At 57.2% G+C, this 21,970-nt stretch overlaps 1 protein-coding gene across 1 annotated transcript; it reads left to right on the forward strand.

Annotated features, from left to right (window-relative positions):
- Window positions 1–4,234: 4,234 nt before the first annotated feature.
- Window positions 4,235–21,572, forward strand: LOC140902034 (neuroglobin). Its single transcript, XM_073321642.2, has 6 exons — window positions 4,235–4,301; window positions 4,623–4,946; window positions 15,424–15,531; window positions 16,562–16,682; window positions 17,505–17,585; window positions 18,386–21,572. Exons 2-6 carry the CDS (start codon window positions 4,714–4,716, stop codon window positions 18,509–18,511), a joined length of 669 nt encoding a protein of 222 aa, XP_073177743.1. The 5' UTR covers window positions 4,235–4,301; window positions 4,623–4,713; the 3' UTR covers window positions 18,512–21,572.
- The last annotated feature ends 398 nt before the right edge of the window (window positions 21,573–21,970 follow it).

Here is a 21,970-nt window from a genome sequence, read left to right on the forward strand (position 1 = left end):
CGGACAGCCTTTGCGGTGGCTCCCGGGGTGACCCTGGCCTGACACTCTCCCTCTTGCCTTCAGACGGGCTGGAGACATGAAGGGGCTGGAAATGGATGCACAGAACCCCCCTCCCCCCCCCCCACACCCCTGCACTAGATCCCCCCACCCCACCCCTTTCTGGCTCGCTGTGTCCCACAGCTGCTACCGGCTGGGCTTGGGAAGGAACAGGGGCTTGGGGCCGGGGGGGCATGTTTTCTTTTGGAGCTGGGTTCAAACTGGGGCCAGCCACGGTGCAGCTGGGCTCCAATGAGCTGAACGAGGGACCCTGGACTCCTGGGTTCTATTCCCAGCCTTTGGGGTTACAGCAGATTGGGGTCTAGTGGTTGGAGCAGGGTGGTCTGGGAGTCAGGACGCCTGGGTTCTATCCCGGGCTCTGGAAAGGGCGTGGGGTCTAGTGGTTGGAGCAGGGCGGTCTGGGTTCTATCCCTGGGTCTGGAAAGGGAGTGGAGTCTAGTGATTGGAGCAGGGCGGTCTGGGAGTCAGGACTCCTGTCTGCTGTCCCTGGCTCTGGAAAAGGAGCAGTGAAATAGCATTCAGGACTCCTGGGTTCCTTTTCCCAGCTCTGGGAAGAGCAGGGGGCCTGTGGTTGCAGGCTGCGGCTGTGGGAGGCAGAAAGCCCAGTGCAGGAGTTGTGACCGTGGCCTGGAGAGGACGACCGTAGCCCACCAACCTTTCAAAGCGTCTGGATCTTAAACTTTTCCCTTTTACAAATAACTCGCCCCAAGTCCCAGTGCTGGAAACAGAACCCAGGTGCCCGGCAGACCCAGCTCGAATCCGCTCTGCCTTTCAGGCTGGATTTGTCACATATATGTGTCTCTCTCTAACCATTGTGTGACATTTCCCTTCCAGAGCTGGGGTGGGAGCTCCTGGCGCTTGATTGCCACCTGCCTGCGGCTGCCTGGCAAATAGCTACATCACCCCACTGGTGAAGCATGTATTAACCCCCTCTCCCCTGGCAATTTTTCCTGGAGCTCCAGTTGGAGCAGCTTGGGGCAGGGGTGGGGTGGGGATCTGAGAACCCAGCATTCAAAGCCTGCAGGGGGGATCGGATGGCTGCATAGCCTAGAATTTGTTTGGCGTGGTCCCCAGCAGAAGGAGGTCTCCCCTCACCCACCTCGTCTCTGGCACAGAATCCGTTAGGCCCACTTTTCTTTTTAGAAACAGGTGTATTTAATTAACGGCATTGGGGGAGGGTGGGGGAAGACCCTGTAAAACAGGCTCTGGAGTTTAAAAAAAAATAACCCCAGATCCGGGGTGACCCCCCCCACCCACCCCAAGATCTGTCGCCAGCTGGGGCCTGCTGGTGTGCCGCGAGGCGGGGTGGGAAGAAGGCTGCAAGGCGGGCAGGCCGCGCGCCAGGGAGCATACCGACCTTTGGGAACTGGATGCAGATGGCAGGAGATAAGTTTGAAGAAATCCAGGCTGAGCTGGAATTCCCCCGAGCCCGCGTGGGGGAGGCCGGCCGGCAGACGGAGACTCTCCAGGGGAGGGCAGCCTGCGTGTTAGCAGGTTTGCGACAGCCTTGGCAGGCCCTTGGCTGGGTCCCACACTGGGGCAGGTATCCCAGAATGCAGTGCAGCGGGGTGGGGGGCGGGTAGGAAGATTGGTTTAGCAGTTGCTAGACGGGGCCGGGGGCATTAAACTCCGGGTTTCAGCAGCTCTGGGTCCAAGTCCCAGCATCCTGTTGGACTTTGGGCAAGTCACTGTCCAGGCTCCGTGACTCAGTTTCCCCATCCATACAATGAGGCAGTGCAGTACAGTGGCTAGGGCACTGGAGGAGGAGGAGGCAGGATACCTGGGTTCTATTCCTGGCTCTGCTGCTGCGGGATAAGTTCCCCCCCAACTGTTCTGTGCCTCAGTTTCCCCGCCTGTAAAACAGACACAATACTCCCAGGAGTGCTCAGCTACTATGACCTGGAAAAAATACCCAGAATTCTCTGCTCCCTGGCATCATTAGCAGTAAGGGGTGTGTGCGTGTCTGCAGATTTTCCCAGCATGCAGCAGGGTAGGGGCGGAGAAGGGCCCACAGGGAGTGACTCTAGGAAATGGAACCTGCAAGGAGCTGCTTATTTGCACCTAGCTCTGCACTGGAGGAGGGGGCAGGTTATGGGCTAGCCTCCCTCCCCCGCCTCTGAGTCATACCAGCAAGGGGACAACCCTCTCCCAGGGCATGGGGGGGCAGGGAGGGTGTCAAGAACTATGGCAGGGGGTGCAGACCGCATGGATCTACCTCAGGAGAATGGGGCAGATTCAGAGCACGTGAGGCCAGCTAGAGAGGCCCCCATCCAATGCAAAGTGCCCGTGACTCATGCACCCCAGCCCCTGTGGCCCCCCCAGCCCCTCTGCCCCCCTCCAGCCACGTCACACTGTGCGAGCTGCCCAGCCGTCCACTGGGCCCCTCCTGACCCAAGGTACAGATCCTGATTTCAAGTCAGACGGGGTAAACGGGCACAGAATGAATCTGGATGTGTTTAACACTGACTCCTACTGTTCAAGAAGCATCAATTGAAATTAACGAATATGCCCAGGGCCTCATTGTTTTTTGGGCACTTCCCGCCCCCCCCAAAAAGGGATGTCATGGATCCATCGCTGATCCCAGGGCTTGGCAGTTGTCATGGCGCTTCTGACGCCTACCAGATGCAGCTGTGGGACTGATTAACTCCCTCCTGCTGGAGTCAGTGGGCAACATGCTCAGGGCCCACTGAGGGCACAAGCAGCCCCGGGCCAAAATTCCCCCTGTCCCGGGGATCTACTCTGGCCAGTGTGGAGCTGGTGTCAGGGCTCTCTGCTTGAGTCGGAACTGGGCGCCTGGCTGGAGTGCTCTGCACTGTGGCTTTTCTCTGCCCCCAGGGGGCAGCGCATAAATTAGAGCAACCCCGAGGCTGCTCTAATATTCACCTCAGGCCAGACCTGGAATATAGGGAGTGCAAAGCAGAGCTCAAAAGCCACCTGCCCCCAAGTGCCGGGCTGGGGAAGCTGGGAGTCGGGGCCCCTGAGCATAGCACATGCTTAGCAGCATAATAATAATTCAAGACGCCTCCCTCCAGTACAGCAAGCCTAGCTCAGGTGATCTCCTCCGGGACAAACATCCAGCTTGATCTGACCCCAATGCACAGGGATTCCTTGCGCCAGCAAAGACCCAAACCATATCCATTTGCTGGGAGCCCCTGGGACCTGCATGAACTAAGTTGGATGGCCCTTGGCCTGGTTCCTATTGGACAAGTGTCTGCCCTATCCACCCCAGCTGGCCCTGGTTGGCCCAAGCCAAGGCCAGACGGGACCATTACATCATCAGTCTGACCTCCAGGCTGTTAAACTTTGCCCAGCTCCCCACATACGGAGCCCGATCATCACTTGCACTGGACTATCCAGTCTGTCTTGCAGCAAGGCGTCTGAAGACAGCCGCTTCCTTTGGCCGTTTGTTCCCAGGGTTAGTCCCCCTGGCTGTGAAAAAGCAGGGCCTTATTTCCAGTTGGAATATGTCCAGCTTCAACTTCCAGCCAGTGATTTCTGTTCTGCCTGTCTCTGCTCAACGCAAGAGCCCCTTTAAAGCCCGGGACGCTCGCCCAGTCGACGCTGTGACCAAGTAACCAGGGCCATATACGCTGTTAAATCAGGTCACCTCTTGATCGTCTTTGTCATAAGCCAGCGGGAGCTCCCTTAAAATCTCTCTCGCGCGTGGGGATTTTCTCCCGCTCTTGAATCATTTTTGTGGCTCTTCTCTGCGCCCGCCCCAATTTGCCAACAGGCGTGTTTGAATGCGTCCTCCCCCCGCCCCCACTCCAGAACTGGGCGCAGCGTCCCAGGCTCGGTCTCGCCGACATCGCCTCGCTCCTGGTCCAGACAATACTGAGTCCTGCCAGGAGTGCAGGGGACTGGACTAGAGACCTCTCGAGGTCCCTTCCAGTCCTGTGTGTCTATGGACTATTTCTATGCGGCTCCATAGAAGCCGGGTCCTGAGAGCTTGTTACCAGCTGCAGGCCCAGGACAGCAAACGTTTGGCTGGGGGAGCTCTTTGGAAAGCCACCCCCCCCCCACCAGCATGTGCACTGAGTAGGAGACCAGACGCTCCCATTCATTATGTTTCGACCAGGGCTGAATCTGTGTAGTCTAGGACCCTGGAGAGCCTGGACTATTCAGCTCTGTACAAATACGATCCACCTGCATGCGTGAGCCTCAAACACGCCGCTGGCCTCTTTCACCATCTCCAGCAGCCTCCTCCTGGTCGCCCAGGACGGGGTGGGAGGGGGGCTTTCAGGGTAGGTGGACGCTGCTGGCTGCATCAGGAGGTCCCCGTTATCGGGGCGTTGGCTGGGAGCGTTTGGAGGTTCAGGGCCGGATCCTCAGGGGGTGTAAATCGCCGGTAGTCAGCCAGCTTGGAAGGAGCTAGTTTACACCAGCTGTCCCTCAGGCTGAAGGTCTGTTTCCCTTTAGATCGTTAGCTAGTTCGTGGTGCTTTGAGCGATGAGCTCTGCGCTGGGGTATACTCTCTGGGGCTTCCGTCCCAGGGGAGGTACTAAGGTTAAAATTCAGTCCAGCTGCAGGTCCCTAACTCATTTGTTGTATCTCTGTCTGTCTAGCTGGTTTGGAAGATCCAGGAATAGAACCCAGGAGTCCGGCCCCCCGGTCCCCTGAAGCTCTGCTGGGGGTGGGTTTTATTCCCCTCTCGAGATGGGGTGCGCTCTGTCGGGTTCCGGGATCACCCCGGGGAAAACCATTCCAGAGTCTAAGCGGCGCCCGTCAGTGGAAAGCCAAGCGGCGTCGAAAACGGGACCGGAGCACGGCGGCGACGGGCCGGGGGCAGTTCCCTTTCCGCTGGTGGACGCGCAGAAGGAGCGGATCCAGGAGTCCTGGCGGATCCTGCACGACAATATCGCCCGGGTCGGCATCATCGTCTTTATCAGGTGAGCGAAGCTGCCGGCTCGCTGGCTGTTCGGGCACAGAGGCTGTCTGCGATCCAGACGCCTGGTCCATGTCATCCCCACTCCCCTCCCTGGTCCCTGTCCTGGAGTCTGGCTTGCTCTGGGGTGCACGGGGATATTGCTGGGGGTGGACAGTTTTTGCCACCAAAGAAAATCCCCCAACTGGTTTGGTTTGTAAGCAGCCGATGGGAGTTTCTTGGCTTTAAAAAGTTCCATGTTTCTAGCAAAGCAGAGCCCAAAATGCAAGTGTGTTCAGAGCTGGTGTCTGGTCTAGCTCGCGGGTGTTCAAGGGGAACCCACGGGCCCAGACCCGCAACTGATGTCAGCCGGCACTGCTCCTTTGACTCCGGTGGAGCGTTGGCCCATTCACACCAGCTGTGGGATCTGACCCAATGGGGCCGTAGCTGTTTACGCCCGCTGCGGATCTGGTCTAGTGACTCCACTGGAACGCTGCTGTGTGGCCATGGGGCCGGTTTGGAGCTAGCCTTCGAGGTCAGCCGCTGATCTGTGAGGAGGAAGCCCAGGGAAACCGACCCCTGCACATGTCTTTGGGTCTTGCTCTTAACGGCAAATTGTTTCTTTGCACCTGTGTTTATTCCTACATTTCACATTTGGGTGGTTAGAATACAGGCACTGTCGGTTTTGATTCCTGGGTTCTTTCCCAGCTCTGGGAGGGGAGCCAGGACTCCTGGGTTCTATCCCAGCTCTGGGAAGGGAGTGGGGTCTAATGATTGGGGGCTGGGAGCCAGGACTCCTGGGTTCTATCCCAGCTCTGGGAGGGGAGCCAGGACTCCTGGGTTCTATCCCAGCTCTGGGAAGGGGGTGGGGTCTAGTGGTTATAGCAGGGGGGGTTGGGTGCCAGGACTCCTGGGTCCTATTCCCAGCTTTGGGATGGGAAGGACCGGTGTCTAGTGCTTACAGCAGAGGGGGCACTGGGTTCCAGGACTCCTGGGTTCCATACTTAGTTCTGGGAGGGGAGCAGGGTTGAGCATTACCCCAGGGGAGAACAGGACACCTGGGTTCCATTCCCAGTTCCGACACTGACTTACCGTGTGACCCTGGGCAATTCTCCCCTCTCCCTGCCTCTGTTTCCCCAGGGGATGTGGCTTGTGGTGCTGAACTCATGCAGGTCTGTAAAGCACTTTTGGATCCTTGGATAGAAGTTGCGAGCAGCAGTTTACGATTGTAATACGCTCAAGCAAATAATTGTCGGTCAGCACACTTGTGGGGCTCTCTCTGAATTAATAACCTTCACGGTTACTGGGGGGCTTCTCATCTCGTGCTCTCAAAGCCCTTCCCGAAGGAAGGGTCAGTATCCTTATTGCCTTCCTAACAGAAGGGAGGAACTGAGGCACAGGGTGGGATCTGCCCAAAGTTAGTGACAGGGTTCAGAACAGAAACCAGGAGTCCTGACTCCCAGGCTCCACCCCCATTGCTCCAGCCACAAGACCAAATACCCTTATAAGACATGGAAAGAGAACCCAAAAATTCTTATGCCTAGCCCTGCTACTCTAACCACTCCTCTCCCAGAAAGAACCCAGGAGTCCTGCCTCCCAGGCCCCTTGGATCTAACCACTAGACCCCAGTCCCCTCCCAGAGCGGGGAGAGAACCCAGGAGTCCTGCCTCCTAGTCCCCACCCTGCTCTGGCCCCAGCCCCGATCTGCCCCTATTAGCCTTGTGGGGACAGAGAATAGCCACAGTGCAGTGGGCTTTGGTCGTACCAGACGGCTTGGCTGGGGGGTGCTGATGCCTGCTCCGGCTTAGCGCTTGTGTCTCTCTGACCTGCCGGTAGCAGGGCGCTGAGCTGCGGGGTGGGGAAGAGCAAACTGCTTTGCTCGAGTTCTTGCTGAGGTGGAGAAACTGTCCAGAGATCAGACCCCTTTGGGGTCACTAGGTGGCAACTGACCAGGACCTGCTGATTCGTTTGGCTGGATCAAGCATTGGAGGGGGGAGGCCAGAGGGGACAGTCTGTCCCGCAGCCTGCCAGCCTCCACTCATCCGCAGAGCAGACACAGCCTGGGCGGCTGGGGGGCATGTGCCCACCCTGGCCCCCGTGCCTCAGGGCCAGCCCATTAAAGGCACCTTCCCCGGGAGTCAGCGAGTTGCCGCAGCGTCGCCAGCGTGAAGGCTCCCCAAATCACCAGAGTGGCTTAAACCGCCCCCCCCCACCCCGCCCCGAGATTTGAAAGGAGAGAACAGACTCTGGGTTCTCCATTGCGGCGTTCCCTAGCTTTTCGCTGCCTCCGTGAGGAACGCACGTCATTTCTGTTTAAAACGAGAGCCAAGGGTCTCCCGAAATCCCCTGCCTCCCGCAGCTGGGACTTTGGGGAAAGACCCCAAATATCGTGAGACTCCTGACGAAATCACAAGCGTTGGTGACGCAGATGTTGGCTGAATTCCCTGGAGGGCAGAGAATAGCCACAGCGCAGAGCACCCCAGCTATGTCCCTGATCCACCCCCAATGAGCCCTGGGGGCAGAGAACAGTCACAGCGCAGGGCTCTCTGGTCACAGGAGGCTGTACACCAGCTCCACACCAGCTGGGGAAGACCCCCGCCATGGGGAGATTCTCAGGGGACCGTTTGGGCTGCCAGAGAGGGACAAAGGGCTTTTGAGCGTGATGGAGAGGCAGGCCAAGAGGAGCTGGGGCAGAGAAACGCGCCTCTCCCAGGCTACGTTCATCCACCAGGAAGGGCGAAGAGGCACCAGCAGGGTTTAACTTTCCCCGGGCAGGCTGATCCGTAACCCCCACCCCTTGGCTGTTTATCTGGGAACTCCGGCCCCGCGTGTGGGGAAGGCTCCTCTCCCATGGCACCGGAGCCCATCCTGTGTTCCATATGGCATCAATTACTCCAATTACCCGGCTGCAGGTCTCCTGGCTAATCCAATAGGGGAAACAGCAAATTGATTGGAAACACGGCAAGCCTGTCCGATCGCATCAGCTGCCTAATGAGGGTCATTAAGGCCTGCTGGGAAATGAAGGCTCCAGTTAGAGCTGGGGCTGGATCTCAGCACCCCTTAACTTTGGCCTCATAGATAGATTCATTGGCCCCTTATAGATTCATTAGGAGGAGGCTGCTTCTGCTGCACTGGTGGGCCACGAAGAAGGCGATCTTCTCCTTGGTGTTGCCTGGCTTGATGATGTACTAGGTGTCCAGCAGCACCCGGCCCTCCTCCCTCTGGCTGGGGCTGGGGGAGACCACATTGCACTGCGCAGACCCCGGCTGAGATCAGGGCCCCGTTGCGCCGGGTGCTGCCCAGACCCCAACCGAGATCTGGGCTTCATCGTGCCAGGCGCTGCCCAGACCCCAGCCGAGATCAGGGCCCCATCATGCCGGGTGCTGCCCTAAAGAGCTCACAATCTAAATACCCAAAAGTTGGGAGGGGAAACTGAGGCACGGAGATGGAAAAGGACTGGCCCCCAGTCACCCAACAGATCAGTGGCAAAGCCAGGAATAGAAGCCAGTTGTCCTGTGCCCCCGGCTAGTGCTCTATCGCGATCCCTAGTAAGACAGGATGCACCTGGCAGGCAGGATTGTAGGGGAGAGCCCTTCCCACAGCATGTATGCGGCCAGCGTTATGGGTAAAAGGCCTGTGTTTGCCTGACAACCGCATGGCTTATGAACCCTGACATCCCAGTCCTCTGCTCTCGCCGGCCAGTGGCTCAAAGAACTCAGCAGCCGAAGGATTTCAGCCCCTTTTCTTCATGGCCTCAGGTGCACTTCTTTCCAAGTCACTGGTTCCGCGCCCTAGCTCGCCCCATCCAGCAGGATCTCAGAGGACTTTACAACGGAGCTCAGTGGCATTATCCCCATTGGACAGGTGGGGACACTGAGTCACGAGGCAGGGGAAGGGTCTCCCTAGCCCCAGTCTGATGCTCAATCCATGAGGCCACACTGATTTCTGTTCTACTCCCAGCAGGTCTCACTCCCCAGGCCTTGGCATCTCAGGCCAGCCTCCTTCCATCCCTCCTTGCTCCTCTAGCCTTCCCCGGCCTTCTCCCCCACAGGGCTGCATTCCCAGGCTAACCGTGCTTGGTCCTAGCTACTGCCCGAACTCAGGCAGACCTGGCTCTGCATGCTCACCTTCCCCCAAGCGCCCCTCCTCCCCTCCACCTGGAGAGGTGGGCTGGGGTTGGCACAGGACGCAGCTGGCTCCCCTGCTTAAAGGGCCAGGCCCCCCCAGGGTGGGATTCTGAAGTGTGACGAAGCAGGAGCCCTGACACGACAACCGCCTTCCGCTCCGTCTTAGCAACCGGATTCTGCATCAACGCAGCAGCCCCGCCCCCCCCACACCTCCAGCCCCATTGCATCGCCAGCAATAAACCACAGCGCAATCAGCTGTGCAGAAAGGGCACCGCCCAGGCGATCACCCACTTCCGTGGCACCCCCAGGTGCCGGGGCTCCAATTAACTTTCCTTCCCAGTGGGCAGCCCCGCGGATCCCGGTGGAAGCTGGGGGGGTGAGGTGGCGGGGTTATTTAATCCCTGCGGCTTTTCCTCCTCTCCTTCGTTGGGCTGCTTTGCATAAAGATTCATAATTAACCAGCACCAAGCGCCCCCCCCCCCAGGCTCAGCTGCCCTCACAAATAAACTAAAGTGTAGGCCATTGGTCCACCAGCTGGTGCGTCAGGACTGTACTTCCCACCGCTGGACTGAATCGGTCAAACTATGTGTCATAAACCCCTCTACTGCTCCAAGTCAGTGAGGATTTTCCACGTCTGGGCTTGTGGAGCATGCAGAGCCGAGTTCTATAGCCCAGCACCTCTCTGCCGTTTTAGGGACTTGCCACATCTCGCAGAGGCCAAGGAGTTAGCCCCAGGCGAGGAATTGCCCGTGATTTCCTTTCACTGAACTTGCTCAGAGCATAATCACAGACAAGTAGACTGGGCATGGCATAGGGGGCCTTAAATCCAGGCGCCTCAAGGCACTTCACAAACAGTGGAAGGAAATCTCACAGACCCCAGGACGTGACCACTAGCCTGCTTTTACTGATGGGGAAACTGAGGCACAGATTGGTGAAAGAGCTTGCCCACGGTCACACAGCGAGCCTAGGGCACAGATGGGGAGAGGACCCAGGAGTCCTGACACTCACAGGGAGTCCAGGCCACAGCTGGGGATGGGACCCAGGAGTCCTGATGCTCAGTGAATGAGTCTGGGGCACAGCTGCGGCCTGGACCCAGGAGCCCTAATGTTTACAGGGAGTCCGGGCCACAGCTGGGGTGGGGACCCAGGAGTCCGGTCCTTTACACTAGATGACGGTTCCATGCACAGCAAATCCACTTCCAAACATCAGAAACCCGATCTGAACCTTTCCCTCAAATTTTCAGAGTGCTGTTTTTATTTCTTGGATTTTTGGAGGGTTACGAAAGTTTGATCATTGATTTATGCACTGCAATGGGCCATGGTGGCTGCCAGGGGAGAATGCCCCTTACCGAGCCCTCCACCTTGCTCCCTGCAGGACAGTGCCCCCTGGTGCCACACCGGGGCAGTGTAGTCAGCACGAACTGTGTGGGGAGAGTGCCCCCAACTGAGCCCCCTCAGAGCCCCGCTTCTCAGAGCACAGCGCCCCATAACATCAAGCATCACTTCTTCTGAGGTTCTGAAGGAAGTGGGAGGAAGGCAGACTGCTTGAAAGTCCCCAGGGAAAGATAAAAGGGGTAATATAAAATTAGGGGTGGTGTCATGGTGGGGGTCCACTTCAGACCACCAAATCAGGAAGAGATGGTGGATGGGGGATTTCTAGGACAAATAACAGAAATATCCAAAAGACAAGACCTGGTCGTAATGGGGGACTTTAATTATCCAGGCATCTGTTGGAAAAGAAACACGGCCAAACCCAACATTTCCAATCTGTTCTTGGGGCCCTGATCTCGGTCACTGGAAGGAACCCCTTTCCGACTTGAGTCTGACCAGCAAGGAGAAATTGGTAGCGAATCTGAAGTTGGAAGGCGATTTGGGTGAAAGTGATCATGAAATGAGAGATTTCCTGATTCAAAGGAAAGGAAGAAGTGGAAGAAGCAGAATGGACTTTGAAAAAGCAGTTTCAGAGGGGCAGCCGTGTTACTCTGTATCAGCAAAAGCAACAAGGAGTCCTTGTGGCACCTTAGAGACTAACACATTGATTTGGGCATAAGCTTTCGTGGGCTACAACCCACTTCATCAGATGCATGGCCTACTGTATTTTCCACTCCATGCATCGGATGAAGTGAGTTATAGCCCACAAAAGCTTATGCCCAAATAAATGTGTTAGTCTTTAAGGTGCCACAAGGACTCCTCGTTGTTTTTGAAAAAGCAGACTTTAACAAACGCAGAGAGCGAGTAGGTAATGTCCCGCGGGGAGAACATTAAGGGACAAAGGAATTCCAGTGAGCTGGCGGTCTCTGAAGGAAACAATATTAAAGGCATAACTGCCAACCATCCTAATGGGAAGGAAAGATAAGAATAAGGAGAGGCCAATATGGCTCTTTGATGTCCTGAAAATCAAAGAGGAAGCCTGGAAAAAGTGGACACATGGATGAATTCATTGCTAAGCAGGAGAACAGCAGAACAGGGACAAACATGCAGGGAACAAATCGGAAGGGCAAAGAAATGAGTTAAACCTTGCAAGGGACACGAAAGGCCACAAGAAGAGGTTGTTTAAATACATTAAGAGGAAGAAGAAGGCAAGTGTAGGTGCTTTACTTAGCAGGGAAGGCGGCCGAGGTGTTTAATGCCTATTTTGCTTCAGTCTTCACTAATGGTGGCCAGAGACTCTACATGATTAATATTACCAACTCGGGGAAGGAACGCAAGCCACACTAGGGAAAGAACTGGTTAAGGACTATTTAAAGAAGTTGGATGTATTCAAGCCTCTGATGAAATTCACCGGAGGGGACTTAAGGGACTATCTGAAGCAATCTCAGAACTATTAGTGATTATCTTTGAGAACTTCTGGTGGACGGGAGTCCCAGAGGACTGGAGAAGGGCAAACAGAGTACTAAAAAAGGGGTCCAAATAGGACCAGGGGAATTACAGACCAGCCAGCCGAACTCTGATACTCAGAAAGATACTGGAGCAAATTATTAAAAAATCAATTCATAAGCACCTAGAGGATAATGGGGTGATAAGGAATAACCAGCCTGGCTTTGTCAAAAACAAATCATCCCAAAACAACCTAATTTCCTTCTTTGACCGGGTTGCTGGCCAAGTGGATGAGGGGGAAGCGGTAGACGGGATATAGCTTGATTTAACTAAGGTTATTGACACAGTCCCACATGATGGTGTCATAAGCAAATTAGGGAAATGTGGCCTAGATGAAATCACTATATGGTGGTCGCACAACTGATTGAAAGGCCAAACTCAAAGAGGAGTTATCAATGGTTCACTGTCAGATTGGGAGGACGTATGTAGTGGGGTCCTGCAGGGGTCAGTCCTGGGCCCGGTACCGGTCAATGTTTTCCTCAATGACTTGGATAATGGAGTGGAGAGTGCGCTTATAAAATCTGTGGATGCAACTGACCTGGGAGGGGTTGTTAGCATTATGGAGGACAGGATTAGAGTTCAAAACTACCAGGATAAATTGGAGAATTGGTCTGAAATGAACATGATGAAATTCAATAAAGACAAGTGCAAAGTACGTCACTTAGGAAGGAAAAATCAAATGCAAAATGGGGAACAACCGGTTAGGGGGTTGTACTGCCGAAAAGGATCTGGTCGTTCGAGTAGATCACAAACTGAATATGAGTCAACAATGTGATGCAGTTGCAAAAAAGGCAAGTAACATTCTGGGTGTGTTATCAGGAGTGTCGTATGTAAAACACGGAGGTCATTGTCCTGCTCTACTCGGCACTGGGGCGCAGTGTCCAGTTCTGGGCGCCGCGCTTTAGGAGAGACGTGGGCAAACTGGAGAGAGCCCAGAGGAGAGCCACAAAAAGAATCCAAGGTTTAGCAAACCTGTCCTAGGAGGAGAGGTTAAAAGAAGTGGGTAGGTTTAGTCTGGAGCAAAGCAGACTGAGGGGGGGCCTGAGAACAGTCGTCTGATACGTTACGCGTGTTGTAAAGAGGACGAGGATCAGCTGTTCTCCATGTCTGCTGAAGGCAGGACAAGAAGCAATGGGTGTAATCCACCGCAAGGGACATTTAGTTGAGATATTAGGAGCAACTCTCTAACTCTCCGGGGAGTGACGCTCCGGAGCAGGCTCCCAAAGGAGGTCGTGGGATCCCCGTCACTGGAGCTTTTTCAGAACAGGCTGGACAAACCCCGGTCGGGGCTGGTCTAGGTTTACTTGGTCCGGCCCCAGCACAGGGGGCTGGACCTGACGACCTCCGGAGGTCCCTTCCCGCCGGACATTTCTCTGATACTGATCAGTCCAGACCCTGCTTAGCCTGCAAAAGCCAACAAGCCTTGCAGCCGGTGGCACCACTGGCTGGAATTTGCTGCTGCCTTCCACTGGGCACAAGTGCGCTGAACCTGGTCTCCTCCCCCTCCGTGCCGCATGGGGCGAGGGGCTGACAGATGGCTCTCCCCAGAGCTCCCCTGTGCAGAACAATCACTCTCCCAAGAGCACTATATTTAGCACGGATGCTTGCAGAGCGTCCACCCAAGCTGTTCGTTCAGAGCGTTAGCCCAGCTGAACATTTGTTTCTCTTGGGCTCGGCAAAAGACGGGAGACTTCTTATCCAGTCTGTCTACATTAGGGTTAGTGGATTATGGTCGCACCCACAGGCCGCATCTGAGATCGGGGCCCCATCGCGCCGGGCGCTGCCTAGACACGCAGTGACCGAGATCGGGGCCCCGTCGGGCTGGGCGCTGCCCAGACACGCAGTGACCGAGATCGGGGCCCCGTTGCGCTGGGCGCTGCCCAGACACACAGTAACCGAGATCGGGACCCCGTCGTGCCAGGCGCTGCTCAGACACACAGTGACTGAGATCGGGGCCCCGTCGCGCCAGGCGCTGCCCAGACACACAGTGACCGAGATCGGGGCCCCGTCGGGCCGGGCGCTGCCCAGACACGCAGTGACCGAGATCGGGGCCCCATCGCGCCGGGCGCTGCCTAGACACACAGTGACCGAGATCGGGGCCCCGTCGGGCTGGGCGCTGCCCAGACACGCAGTGACCGAGATCGGGGCCCCGTCGGGCTGGGCGCTGCCCAGACACACAGTGACCGAGATCGGGGCCCCGTCGGGCTGGGCGCTGCCCAGACACGCAGTGACCGAGATCGGGGCCCCGTTGCGCTGGGCGCTGCCCAGACACACAGTGACCGAGATCGGGGCCCCGTCGGGCCGGGCGCTGCCCAGACACACAGTGACCGAGATCGGGGCCCCCGTCGGGCCGGGCGCCGCCCAGACACGCAGTGACCGAGATCGGGGTCCCGTCGGGCCGGGCGCCGCCTAGACACGCAGTGACCGAGATCGGGACCCCATCGGGCCGGGCGCCGCCTAGACACACAGTGACTGAGATCGGGACCCCGTCGGGCCGGGCGCTGCCCAGACACACAGTGACTGAGATTGGGGCCCCGTCGGGCCGGGCGCCGCCTAGACACACAGTGACCGAGATCGGGGCCCCCGTCGGGCCGGGCGCCGCCTAGACACACAGTGACTGAGATTGGGGCCCCGTCGGGCCGGGCGCTGCCCAGACACACAGTGACCGAGATCGGGGCCCCGTTGGGCTGGGCGCCGCCCAGACACACAGTGACTGAGATCGGGGGCCCCCATTGGGCCGGGCACTGCCCAGACACACAGTGACCGAGATCGGGGCCCCGTCGGGCCGGGCGCCGCCCAGACACACAGTGACCGAGATCAGGGCCCCATCGTGCCAGGTGCTGCACACACAAACACACAGTAACTGAGGTCTGGGCACTGCCTGGCACAGTGGGGCCCCGGTCTTGCTTGGCACCTCTAGACATGACAGTAATGGGTGATGAATGATAAAAGGGAATTCCAGAATCTCACCAAACCCTGTGAAAAGGTGTGTGGTCTGAACCCTGAGAATTGGCCCAGGAGCCAGGACTCCTGGGTTCCACTCCTGGCTCTGGGAGGGGAGTGAGGTCTAGTGGTTACAGCAGGGGGGGCAGGGAGCCAGGACTCCTGGGTTCCACTCCTGGCTCTGTGGAGGGGGGGGAGTGGGGTCCAGTGGTTGGGGGGGGCAGGGAGCCAGGACTCCTGGGTTCCACTCCTGGAAGGGGAGGGCTGCTCTGCCAGTTACAGAGGGGCACTGAGTCAGGATTCCTGGGTTCTCTCCTGGTCCCTACTGAGGTCAAGTCACTTCCCATGTTGCCGTCTACGCAGGCAGGTGGACGGCTCCCACCATTGCAATGTGCTGTGGGGCGGGGAGGGGCAGTATACACGGCAGAGTGTTGTTTTGGCACGACCCCTAGGGGTCACGCCCGTGCACTTCGCACAGCTGCCCTGTAGTCCAAAAAGACCCAGTTAAACGGCTAGCGCCCGATCCCCCTAAGTCTGCCTCCCCTCCCCCGCTCAGGTTATTCGAGACCCACCCCGAGTGCAAAGATGTCTTCTTCCTCTTCCGGGACATCGATGACCTGCAGCAGCTCAAGATGAACAAGGAGCTGCGAGCTCATGGCCTGAGGTGGGTCCCTGGGGGGGGGGGGGTGCCGTGGAACCCGCTACCATGCCAGGCCCGAGCTCCTGGGTCCATGAGGGCGCAGCACGGCCCTTGAGTCACAAGGCTAATGCAAGTGGCTGAGTGACAGGAATCAGGACTCCTGGGTTCTATTCCAGGATCGCCGAGGGGAGGAAGGTGGGATCTAGTGGTTAGAGCAGGAGAGAGGCTGGGAACCAGGACTCCTGGGTTTGTTCCTGGATCTGGGTGGGGGAGAAGCATCTCATCTCCCCATGCTGGCTAACGTGGGAAGGGGAGCTGCTCCCCAAAATGAGGGTGGGCTCTCCCACCAGACCCGGCTTTGAAAGGTAAAGTAATCAAGCTATGGAAATGGGAGTGGTCCGAGACGGGGAGGGTCAGGGCTGGAGCCAGTCCCATAAGGAGTACCCAACCATGGTATGGGGTGGTGGGCATGGGAAGAAGGTTGGAGAGGAGCCAGGGGGAGCTTTGGGGGGCTGGGAGCAGAACTGTGGGGGCTTGGGGGAGATTTGGGGGGGGCTGGGAGGGGGAGCTGGTTAGTCAGTTAATTTGCTAGGCCGATATTATTATTGTCTGAAGAACAAGGCCCTGCGTCTGCAGACCAGCCCTTGTTAGCCTGTGGAACTGCCTGCCAAAGAACGTTCCTGAGCTGGGTCGACTCTGGGGAAGCTGAACCTGTGCCAGGGGCTTGCTTTACAGAGGTGCTGAGCACCCACAACTCACTGTGCAGCCAGTGGGACCTGCCAAGGCTTGGGGCCTCTGGACATGGGGCCTGAGGGTTCTCCATGTTCATGCACCAGGGCATTGGTGCTGGAGGGGGTCAGGAAGGAATTTCTCCCGGTGCAAGATGGGCTCCCACCTGAAGCAGCCAGCTTTGGCAGGCTAGAAGGCTGGATGTTGGCGGCGTATGGCACATCTCCCGCCTACCGCTCTGCCCCATGGGAAGCAGGGACTAGCCACAGTCCAGTGCGATGCAGCCACGCCCCCCGATCCAATGCTTGATTCTCCCCCACCCCAGGGTGATGTCCTTCATCGAGAAAAGCGTGGCCCGGCTGGACCAAGAGGACAAGCTGGAACAGCTGGCCTTTGAGCTTGGCAGGAGTCACTATAGATACAATGCCCCTCCCAAGTACTATGAGGTGAGCACCCCAGGGACCCGGCTGCAGGGGAGGGGGTGGACCTCCCCATTCTGCGGGGGTCAGGGAGCTCCTGTGGGATCTGCTAACCCCCATGGTGTTTGGAACCAGGGTATCCCAGAGGGTATCCCAGAGTGCATTGCACCACGGTGGCAGGCTGGGAGCGATTTTTCCCAGCACCTTCCCGTACAAAGCAATTATCCCAGCATGCACTGGTACACAGTGCCTTTTTCCCAGCATGCATGAGTAGAAATATCCTTTTTCCCAGCATGCACTTGTGCAAACGGCTCTTTTCCCCCCAGCATGCTCCAGTATGAACCGCTTTTCCCACAATTCACAAGGACGAACTGCTTTTCCCAGCATACTCCAGTACAAACCACTTTCCCCCCACAGTTCACCAGTTGGAACCTGGAACTGGTACCCATTGCTTTTTCCCCCGCCACCATGCTCCAGGGCAAATGGCGTTTCCCACCATTCACCAGGACGAACCAATTTTCCCAATCCCAGGATACCCTGGTGCGAACTGATTTCCCCACAATCCGCCGGTGCAAACTGCTTTTCCCAGCACTTCCCAGTGTGAACTGCTTCCCCCTTCTCCCGCAATTCGCCACTATGGACTGCTTTCCCCTGCATGCACGGCTGCAAACACAGCTGTGCAGCGTGATCGGTCCACCAGCTGGCTGGGCCGGGAGAGATCTGTGTTCTTGGTGGCGCCCAGCCACGTCCGGACCGGTCTGTATTTGCCACAGGTCCATCTGTAGCCCGGGCAGGGAAGGGCTGGGGCTGGCGCCTCCCTCTGACCCTGCCTTGGCTCTCTGTTTCCAGTACGTGGGCATCCAGTTCATCAGCACGGTGCAGCCCATCCTCAAGGAGCGCTGGACGCCGGAAGTGGAGGAGGCCTGGCAGGTAGGGAGCAGCTCCACGGCCGTCTCCCGTGCTGCTGCTGGCAGAGCTCCCGTCCACGCCTGGGTGGGCTGGACCCCTTCATCCTTCCCCGATCCCTTTCTGTGGGGCTCCCGCCGTCAGCTGCAGCGGAATGGGAGCTAGACGAGGCCTCTTTGGGGCTTACGGGGGGGGCTTGGCCCTCCTGGTTGGCCTAGTAATGGGTTTGGAGCCCGATTCTCAGCAACACTCAGGCTCTTCTGGCTGCATCCAGGGGCCTTGATGTGGATTGAAATAGTCCACCCCGTACAGGCCTCCGCAGGGCCCACAAGGGGCAGATCGGGGGCGTGGCCGGAGTGCCCTGCGCTGTGGCTATTCGCTGCCCCCCAGGACCCAGGGGGACTGAGCATGACTTAGAGCAGCCCTCAAGCTGCTCTAACTGGGGACTGGGCTAGCCCCTGCAGGGTGTATTCAGGGAGTGCAAAGGGGGCTAGGTTCGGCCCCCTCGCGTGTACGTTTTACGATACGGATCACGCAGACAGACTGTTCTGCTCAGCCCCTGCAGCCTTGGGCTGGAGCATGCTAAGTGCAGACGGAATCTTTGGAGAATTTAGTTGCCAAACTCTAACCAGTCTCTACTGAGCATGTGCAAACTGAGATTCCCCCCTACCTCCCCCAAAGGCTTCTAACTTAGCCAGATTTTAGTGGGATGTCACAGGGAGGGCAAAAGGCACCTCCCTGGCCCCAAGGTGACCATGCCCGAACCAGCCGCCCTGCCAGGCCTGCTTCACCCCTTGTGCGTTCTCTCTCCCCTCCCCTGGCAGAGTCTGTTCAAGTACCTGACGGCCGCGATGAAACGGGGGTACTACAAGGAAGAGGAGAAATCGGGCAGCATCCAATCCCTGGCCTTGAGGAAACCCGGGACTGGATCCATCCTGAACAGAATATAGGACCGAGAGCGGGCGGTGCCGCGGTTGGCTTGGCTTGCTGTGATATTCCCATAGGATCTCTCCATCCCCCCTGTGCACAAGGAACTGCCCTTGCTTGTGACTTTCACTGGCTGTGATTCCAGCTGACCGGAGCACAGAAGCTGGATTTTTGCTGCTGGTCAGAGGCCCCATCTGTGCAGCCGGGGTCCCCATGGGGTCGCTGCAGCAGGTAGAGGCAGTAAACTATCGCTGAACCCCCTCTACTTTGGGCATAGGCAGTTCTGGGTGGGCTTCCTGGAAGGGAAAAGAGGCTGAGAACAGGAGTGGGCTTTAGAGACTGGCGTGAGGGCCTTGATTTCAATATATGGACTGTTATCCATCCGGCCCATCTAGCAGCGGCGGGGAAGGAGTTAAACATCCCCCGCGTGTGCAGCGCGGCGGTGTTAAAGGTGACTCGCGAAGGGAAATGAAATTGGGGTGTGGGCCCTCCCCCCGTTCTGCTTCTTTCCAATGGATCAAGACACCCAGAGAAATTAAACTTGGTCCGCCCCAGCCTTCTTGCGAGCTGGTAACAGTCTGCTACCGCTGCCAGCTCTGGGAGCGACTCTGTTAGCTTGAGTGGTGGAGGCCCGTACTAGGCATAAGACCAGTGAGACGAGGTAGAGACAGCTGTACAAGGGGAGTACAAGGAAAGAATGAGACAATCTGGTCAGGTTCAAACCCGGTTGATGGCCCTGTGCTGGGTGCCGGTATAAAACTGATGCTGGAGGAGGGCCGTGAAATCACGTGGACCTCAGAGACGGGGGCAATAGGACAGAAGTAGCCTTACCCTGTGGTTAAAGCATTGGTGGGGGATGCAGGAGATCAAGGGTCACTCCCCACCTCCGCTACAGCTTCCCTGTGTGACCTTTGGCAAGTTACATCATCTTTCTAGGCCTGGGTCCCCCTCGGTCTGTACAATAACTGTGCCTTTGTCCGGTTAGACTGGAAGCTGTCTGGAGCAGGGGCAGTCTCCCAGGGGGCCCTGATCTCAGTTTGCAGTGGCAATAAAGCAAGCTTTTACAGGAGAAACGTTGACCTGGCAACCTACCCTGCAGGACTCGATGGAGAACTAGCCCTGGGGCTGGTCTAGGCGCAAAAATGGCACCAATTTAACTAAACCCCCCGCCCCCAAAATTCAAAGCCAACTTAGTTAAATGAGTGCAAACCCACCTCAGTGATTATTTATTATTTCATAGAATCATAGAATATCAGGGTTGGAAGGGACCTCAGGAGGTATCTAGTCCAACCCCCTGCTCAAAGCAGGACCAATCCCCAATTTTTGCCCCCAATCCCTAAATGGCCCCCTCAAGGATTGAACTCACAACCCTGGGTTTAGCAGACCAATGCTCAAACCACTGAGCTATCCCTCCCTCCATTTGTACTATGGAAGGCCCTAGGAGCCCTAGCCATGGACCAGGCCCCCACTGTGCCAGGCGCTGTACATCTTTATTGCTATTGCATGTATTACGGTCGCGCCTTGGAGCCCCAGTTAATTGGGTTCCCCGGGGTATTATGGGCTTACCCTCCCTTTTTCGCCGTCATCCCTCCAACTCTCTTGCGATGCCCTTAAATAAAGCAGCAACTTCCGTGTTTGCGGGCAGACGTTTTGATTTCTGCCCCTGCCGTCTGAGAGCAACTCCTGTCAGTTTCTCACGGCAGCATCCAGGGCTGGTGCTAATTCTACTGCTTTGGGCCAGGTTCTTCCCTTCTGCCAGCGATCATCCTTGATTAACAACCCCCGCCCCCCACATCTGTCCTGGCCTCTAGGCCACCGCCAAGCAAGCAATATTCAGCTCCTGCTTTTTGCCCGGCCTCGGCTACGTGGCCACGTGGCCACGTCTCCCCTCGTCCTGCGATGAAACCTGGAACGTTCTGCAGTTTTGATGCCTTGTGCGCCCGCCTTCCCAGCGTTTCCCTCCTGCTTTCTGAGCTGGTGACAAACTTCTGGAGGTTTGATTGCCGGGAAAACGGCTTCTCTGCCCAAATCTCATTTGCAAGGCAATAGCCGATGGAATGGTTGCTGCTAATCCTCGTTTTCTGCAGGAAGCGCCTCGATTTCCCCCTCAGGCGTGCTCCTTGCAGTTTGCCTCATCCCTGGTTTTGCAAGTTGCGAGGGAAAATACGTCCACTCAGGGGCCTGAAGGCTGGGAACGGGCTGCGTCACTTCCCTGCATCACAAGAGAGCGTGCACGCTGGCCGAGTGGCTGGAAGCTCCCTTGGACTCTCGCCAAGGTTTTACAGGGAGGTTGCAGGGGAGCCAGAAAAGGGATGCAGGATTCCCATATCCTAGGGTCATGCCTTAACCTAACCTCTAGAGGGTGCCGGAAGGAAGGGGGGGGGGAAGGGTAGAGCATGGCTCCAGCCCATAATACTCTGGGCAACCTAGTTAACCCTATCATGACCGCTTTGCTACAGCGTAAGCGCATTTATACTGAAGTAGCTGGGTCCACGCTGGTCCACTTGAATTGGCTCGGGATCGCTAAAGCAGGCCGCCTTTCTCTACAGACCAGGCCTGAGACAGACAGAAGAGGGCACAGATCCAGTCTTGTCTATTCCTGGGCAGGTCGCCTTTCAGCGCTCCCTCTGGTCTGCACCAGGGCCTTTCTTTCTTTCTTTCTTTTTTTCTGCTGCTGTCTTGCAGACCTGGGTTCTCCATGGCCCCCAAACAGCGGCTTTCTCAACAGCCGTCGCAGGGATCGCAAAAAAAGTTGAGGGCTGAAGCATTCAGCGTGTCGGGACACTCCGTGCTGAGCTCCCAAATCTTCCAAAAGGGGCTGCTGATTCTGAATGACTGGGGGCACGGCCCAGGACTCCTGGGTTCTAGTCCCAGCTCTGGGAGGGAGTATGATGCAGTGGTTAGAGCCAGGGGACTGGGTGTCTGAAAATCTAGCCCAGGTTGGGCACCCAAAATGAGTGGCCAGGTTTACTAAACTGTCGGGTGGATTCTAGGCGCCTAATCCCCTGTGTTAGCCCCGTGACTGCTGTCCCGATGATCCGGGCCTTCTTCCTATACACACCCCTCAGCTGCGTAGCTCTGCCTAAAGTGACACGACACGGTTAAATAAACCCACAGCGCAGATCTTGGTGTACGGATAATTTTTTGCTTTGACATGAAGGTCATTTTAAAAACAAACAAACCCAATACACTCTTAAAACCAGGCTGATAGCAGGGGACTGGGGCACTGCCTGCCGCCCGGCCTCCCTGGTGCGGGGAGCTGGCTGGCTTGGGGGCGTTAGGGAATGGGGCACGGGGCCTTTCCCCTCTAGGGGGCACTGGTTCCCACCTGGCCCCAAGGGCAGGGGGGACTGGCTGGCTCAGGAGGTTGAGGAATGGCGCATGGGGCCTTTCCCCTTTAGGGGGTACTGGCTCCGGCCTGGCTGGCTTGGGGAGTGGGACACGGGGCCTTGCACCTCGATCCCAGCTCCAGTGGGGCAGCG

Source organism: Lepidochelys kempii, chromosome 23 (assembly GCF_965140285.1).
Source record: "Lepidochelys kempii isolate rLepKem1 chromosome 23, rLepKem1.hap1, whole genome shotgun sequence".
Taxonomy (NCBI): domain Eukaryota; kingdom Metazoa; phylum Chordata; order Testudines; family Cheloniidae; genus Lepidochelys; species Lepidochelys kempii.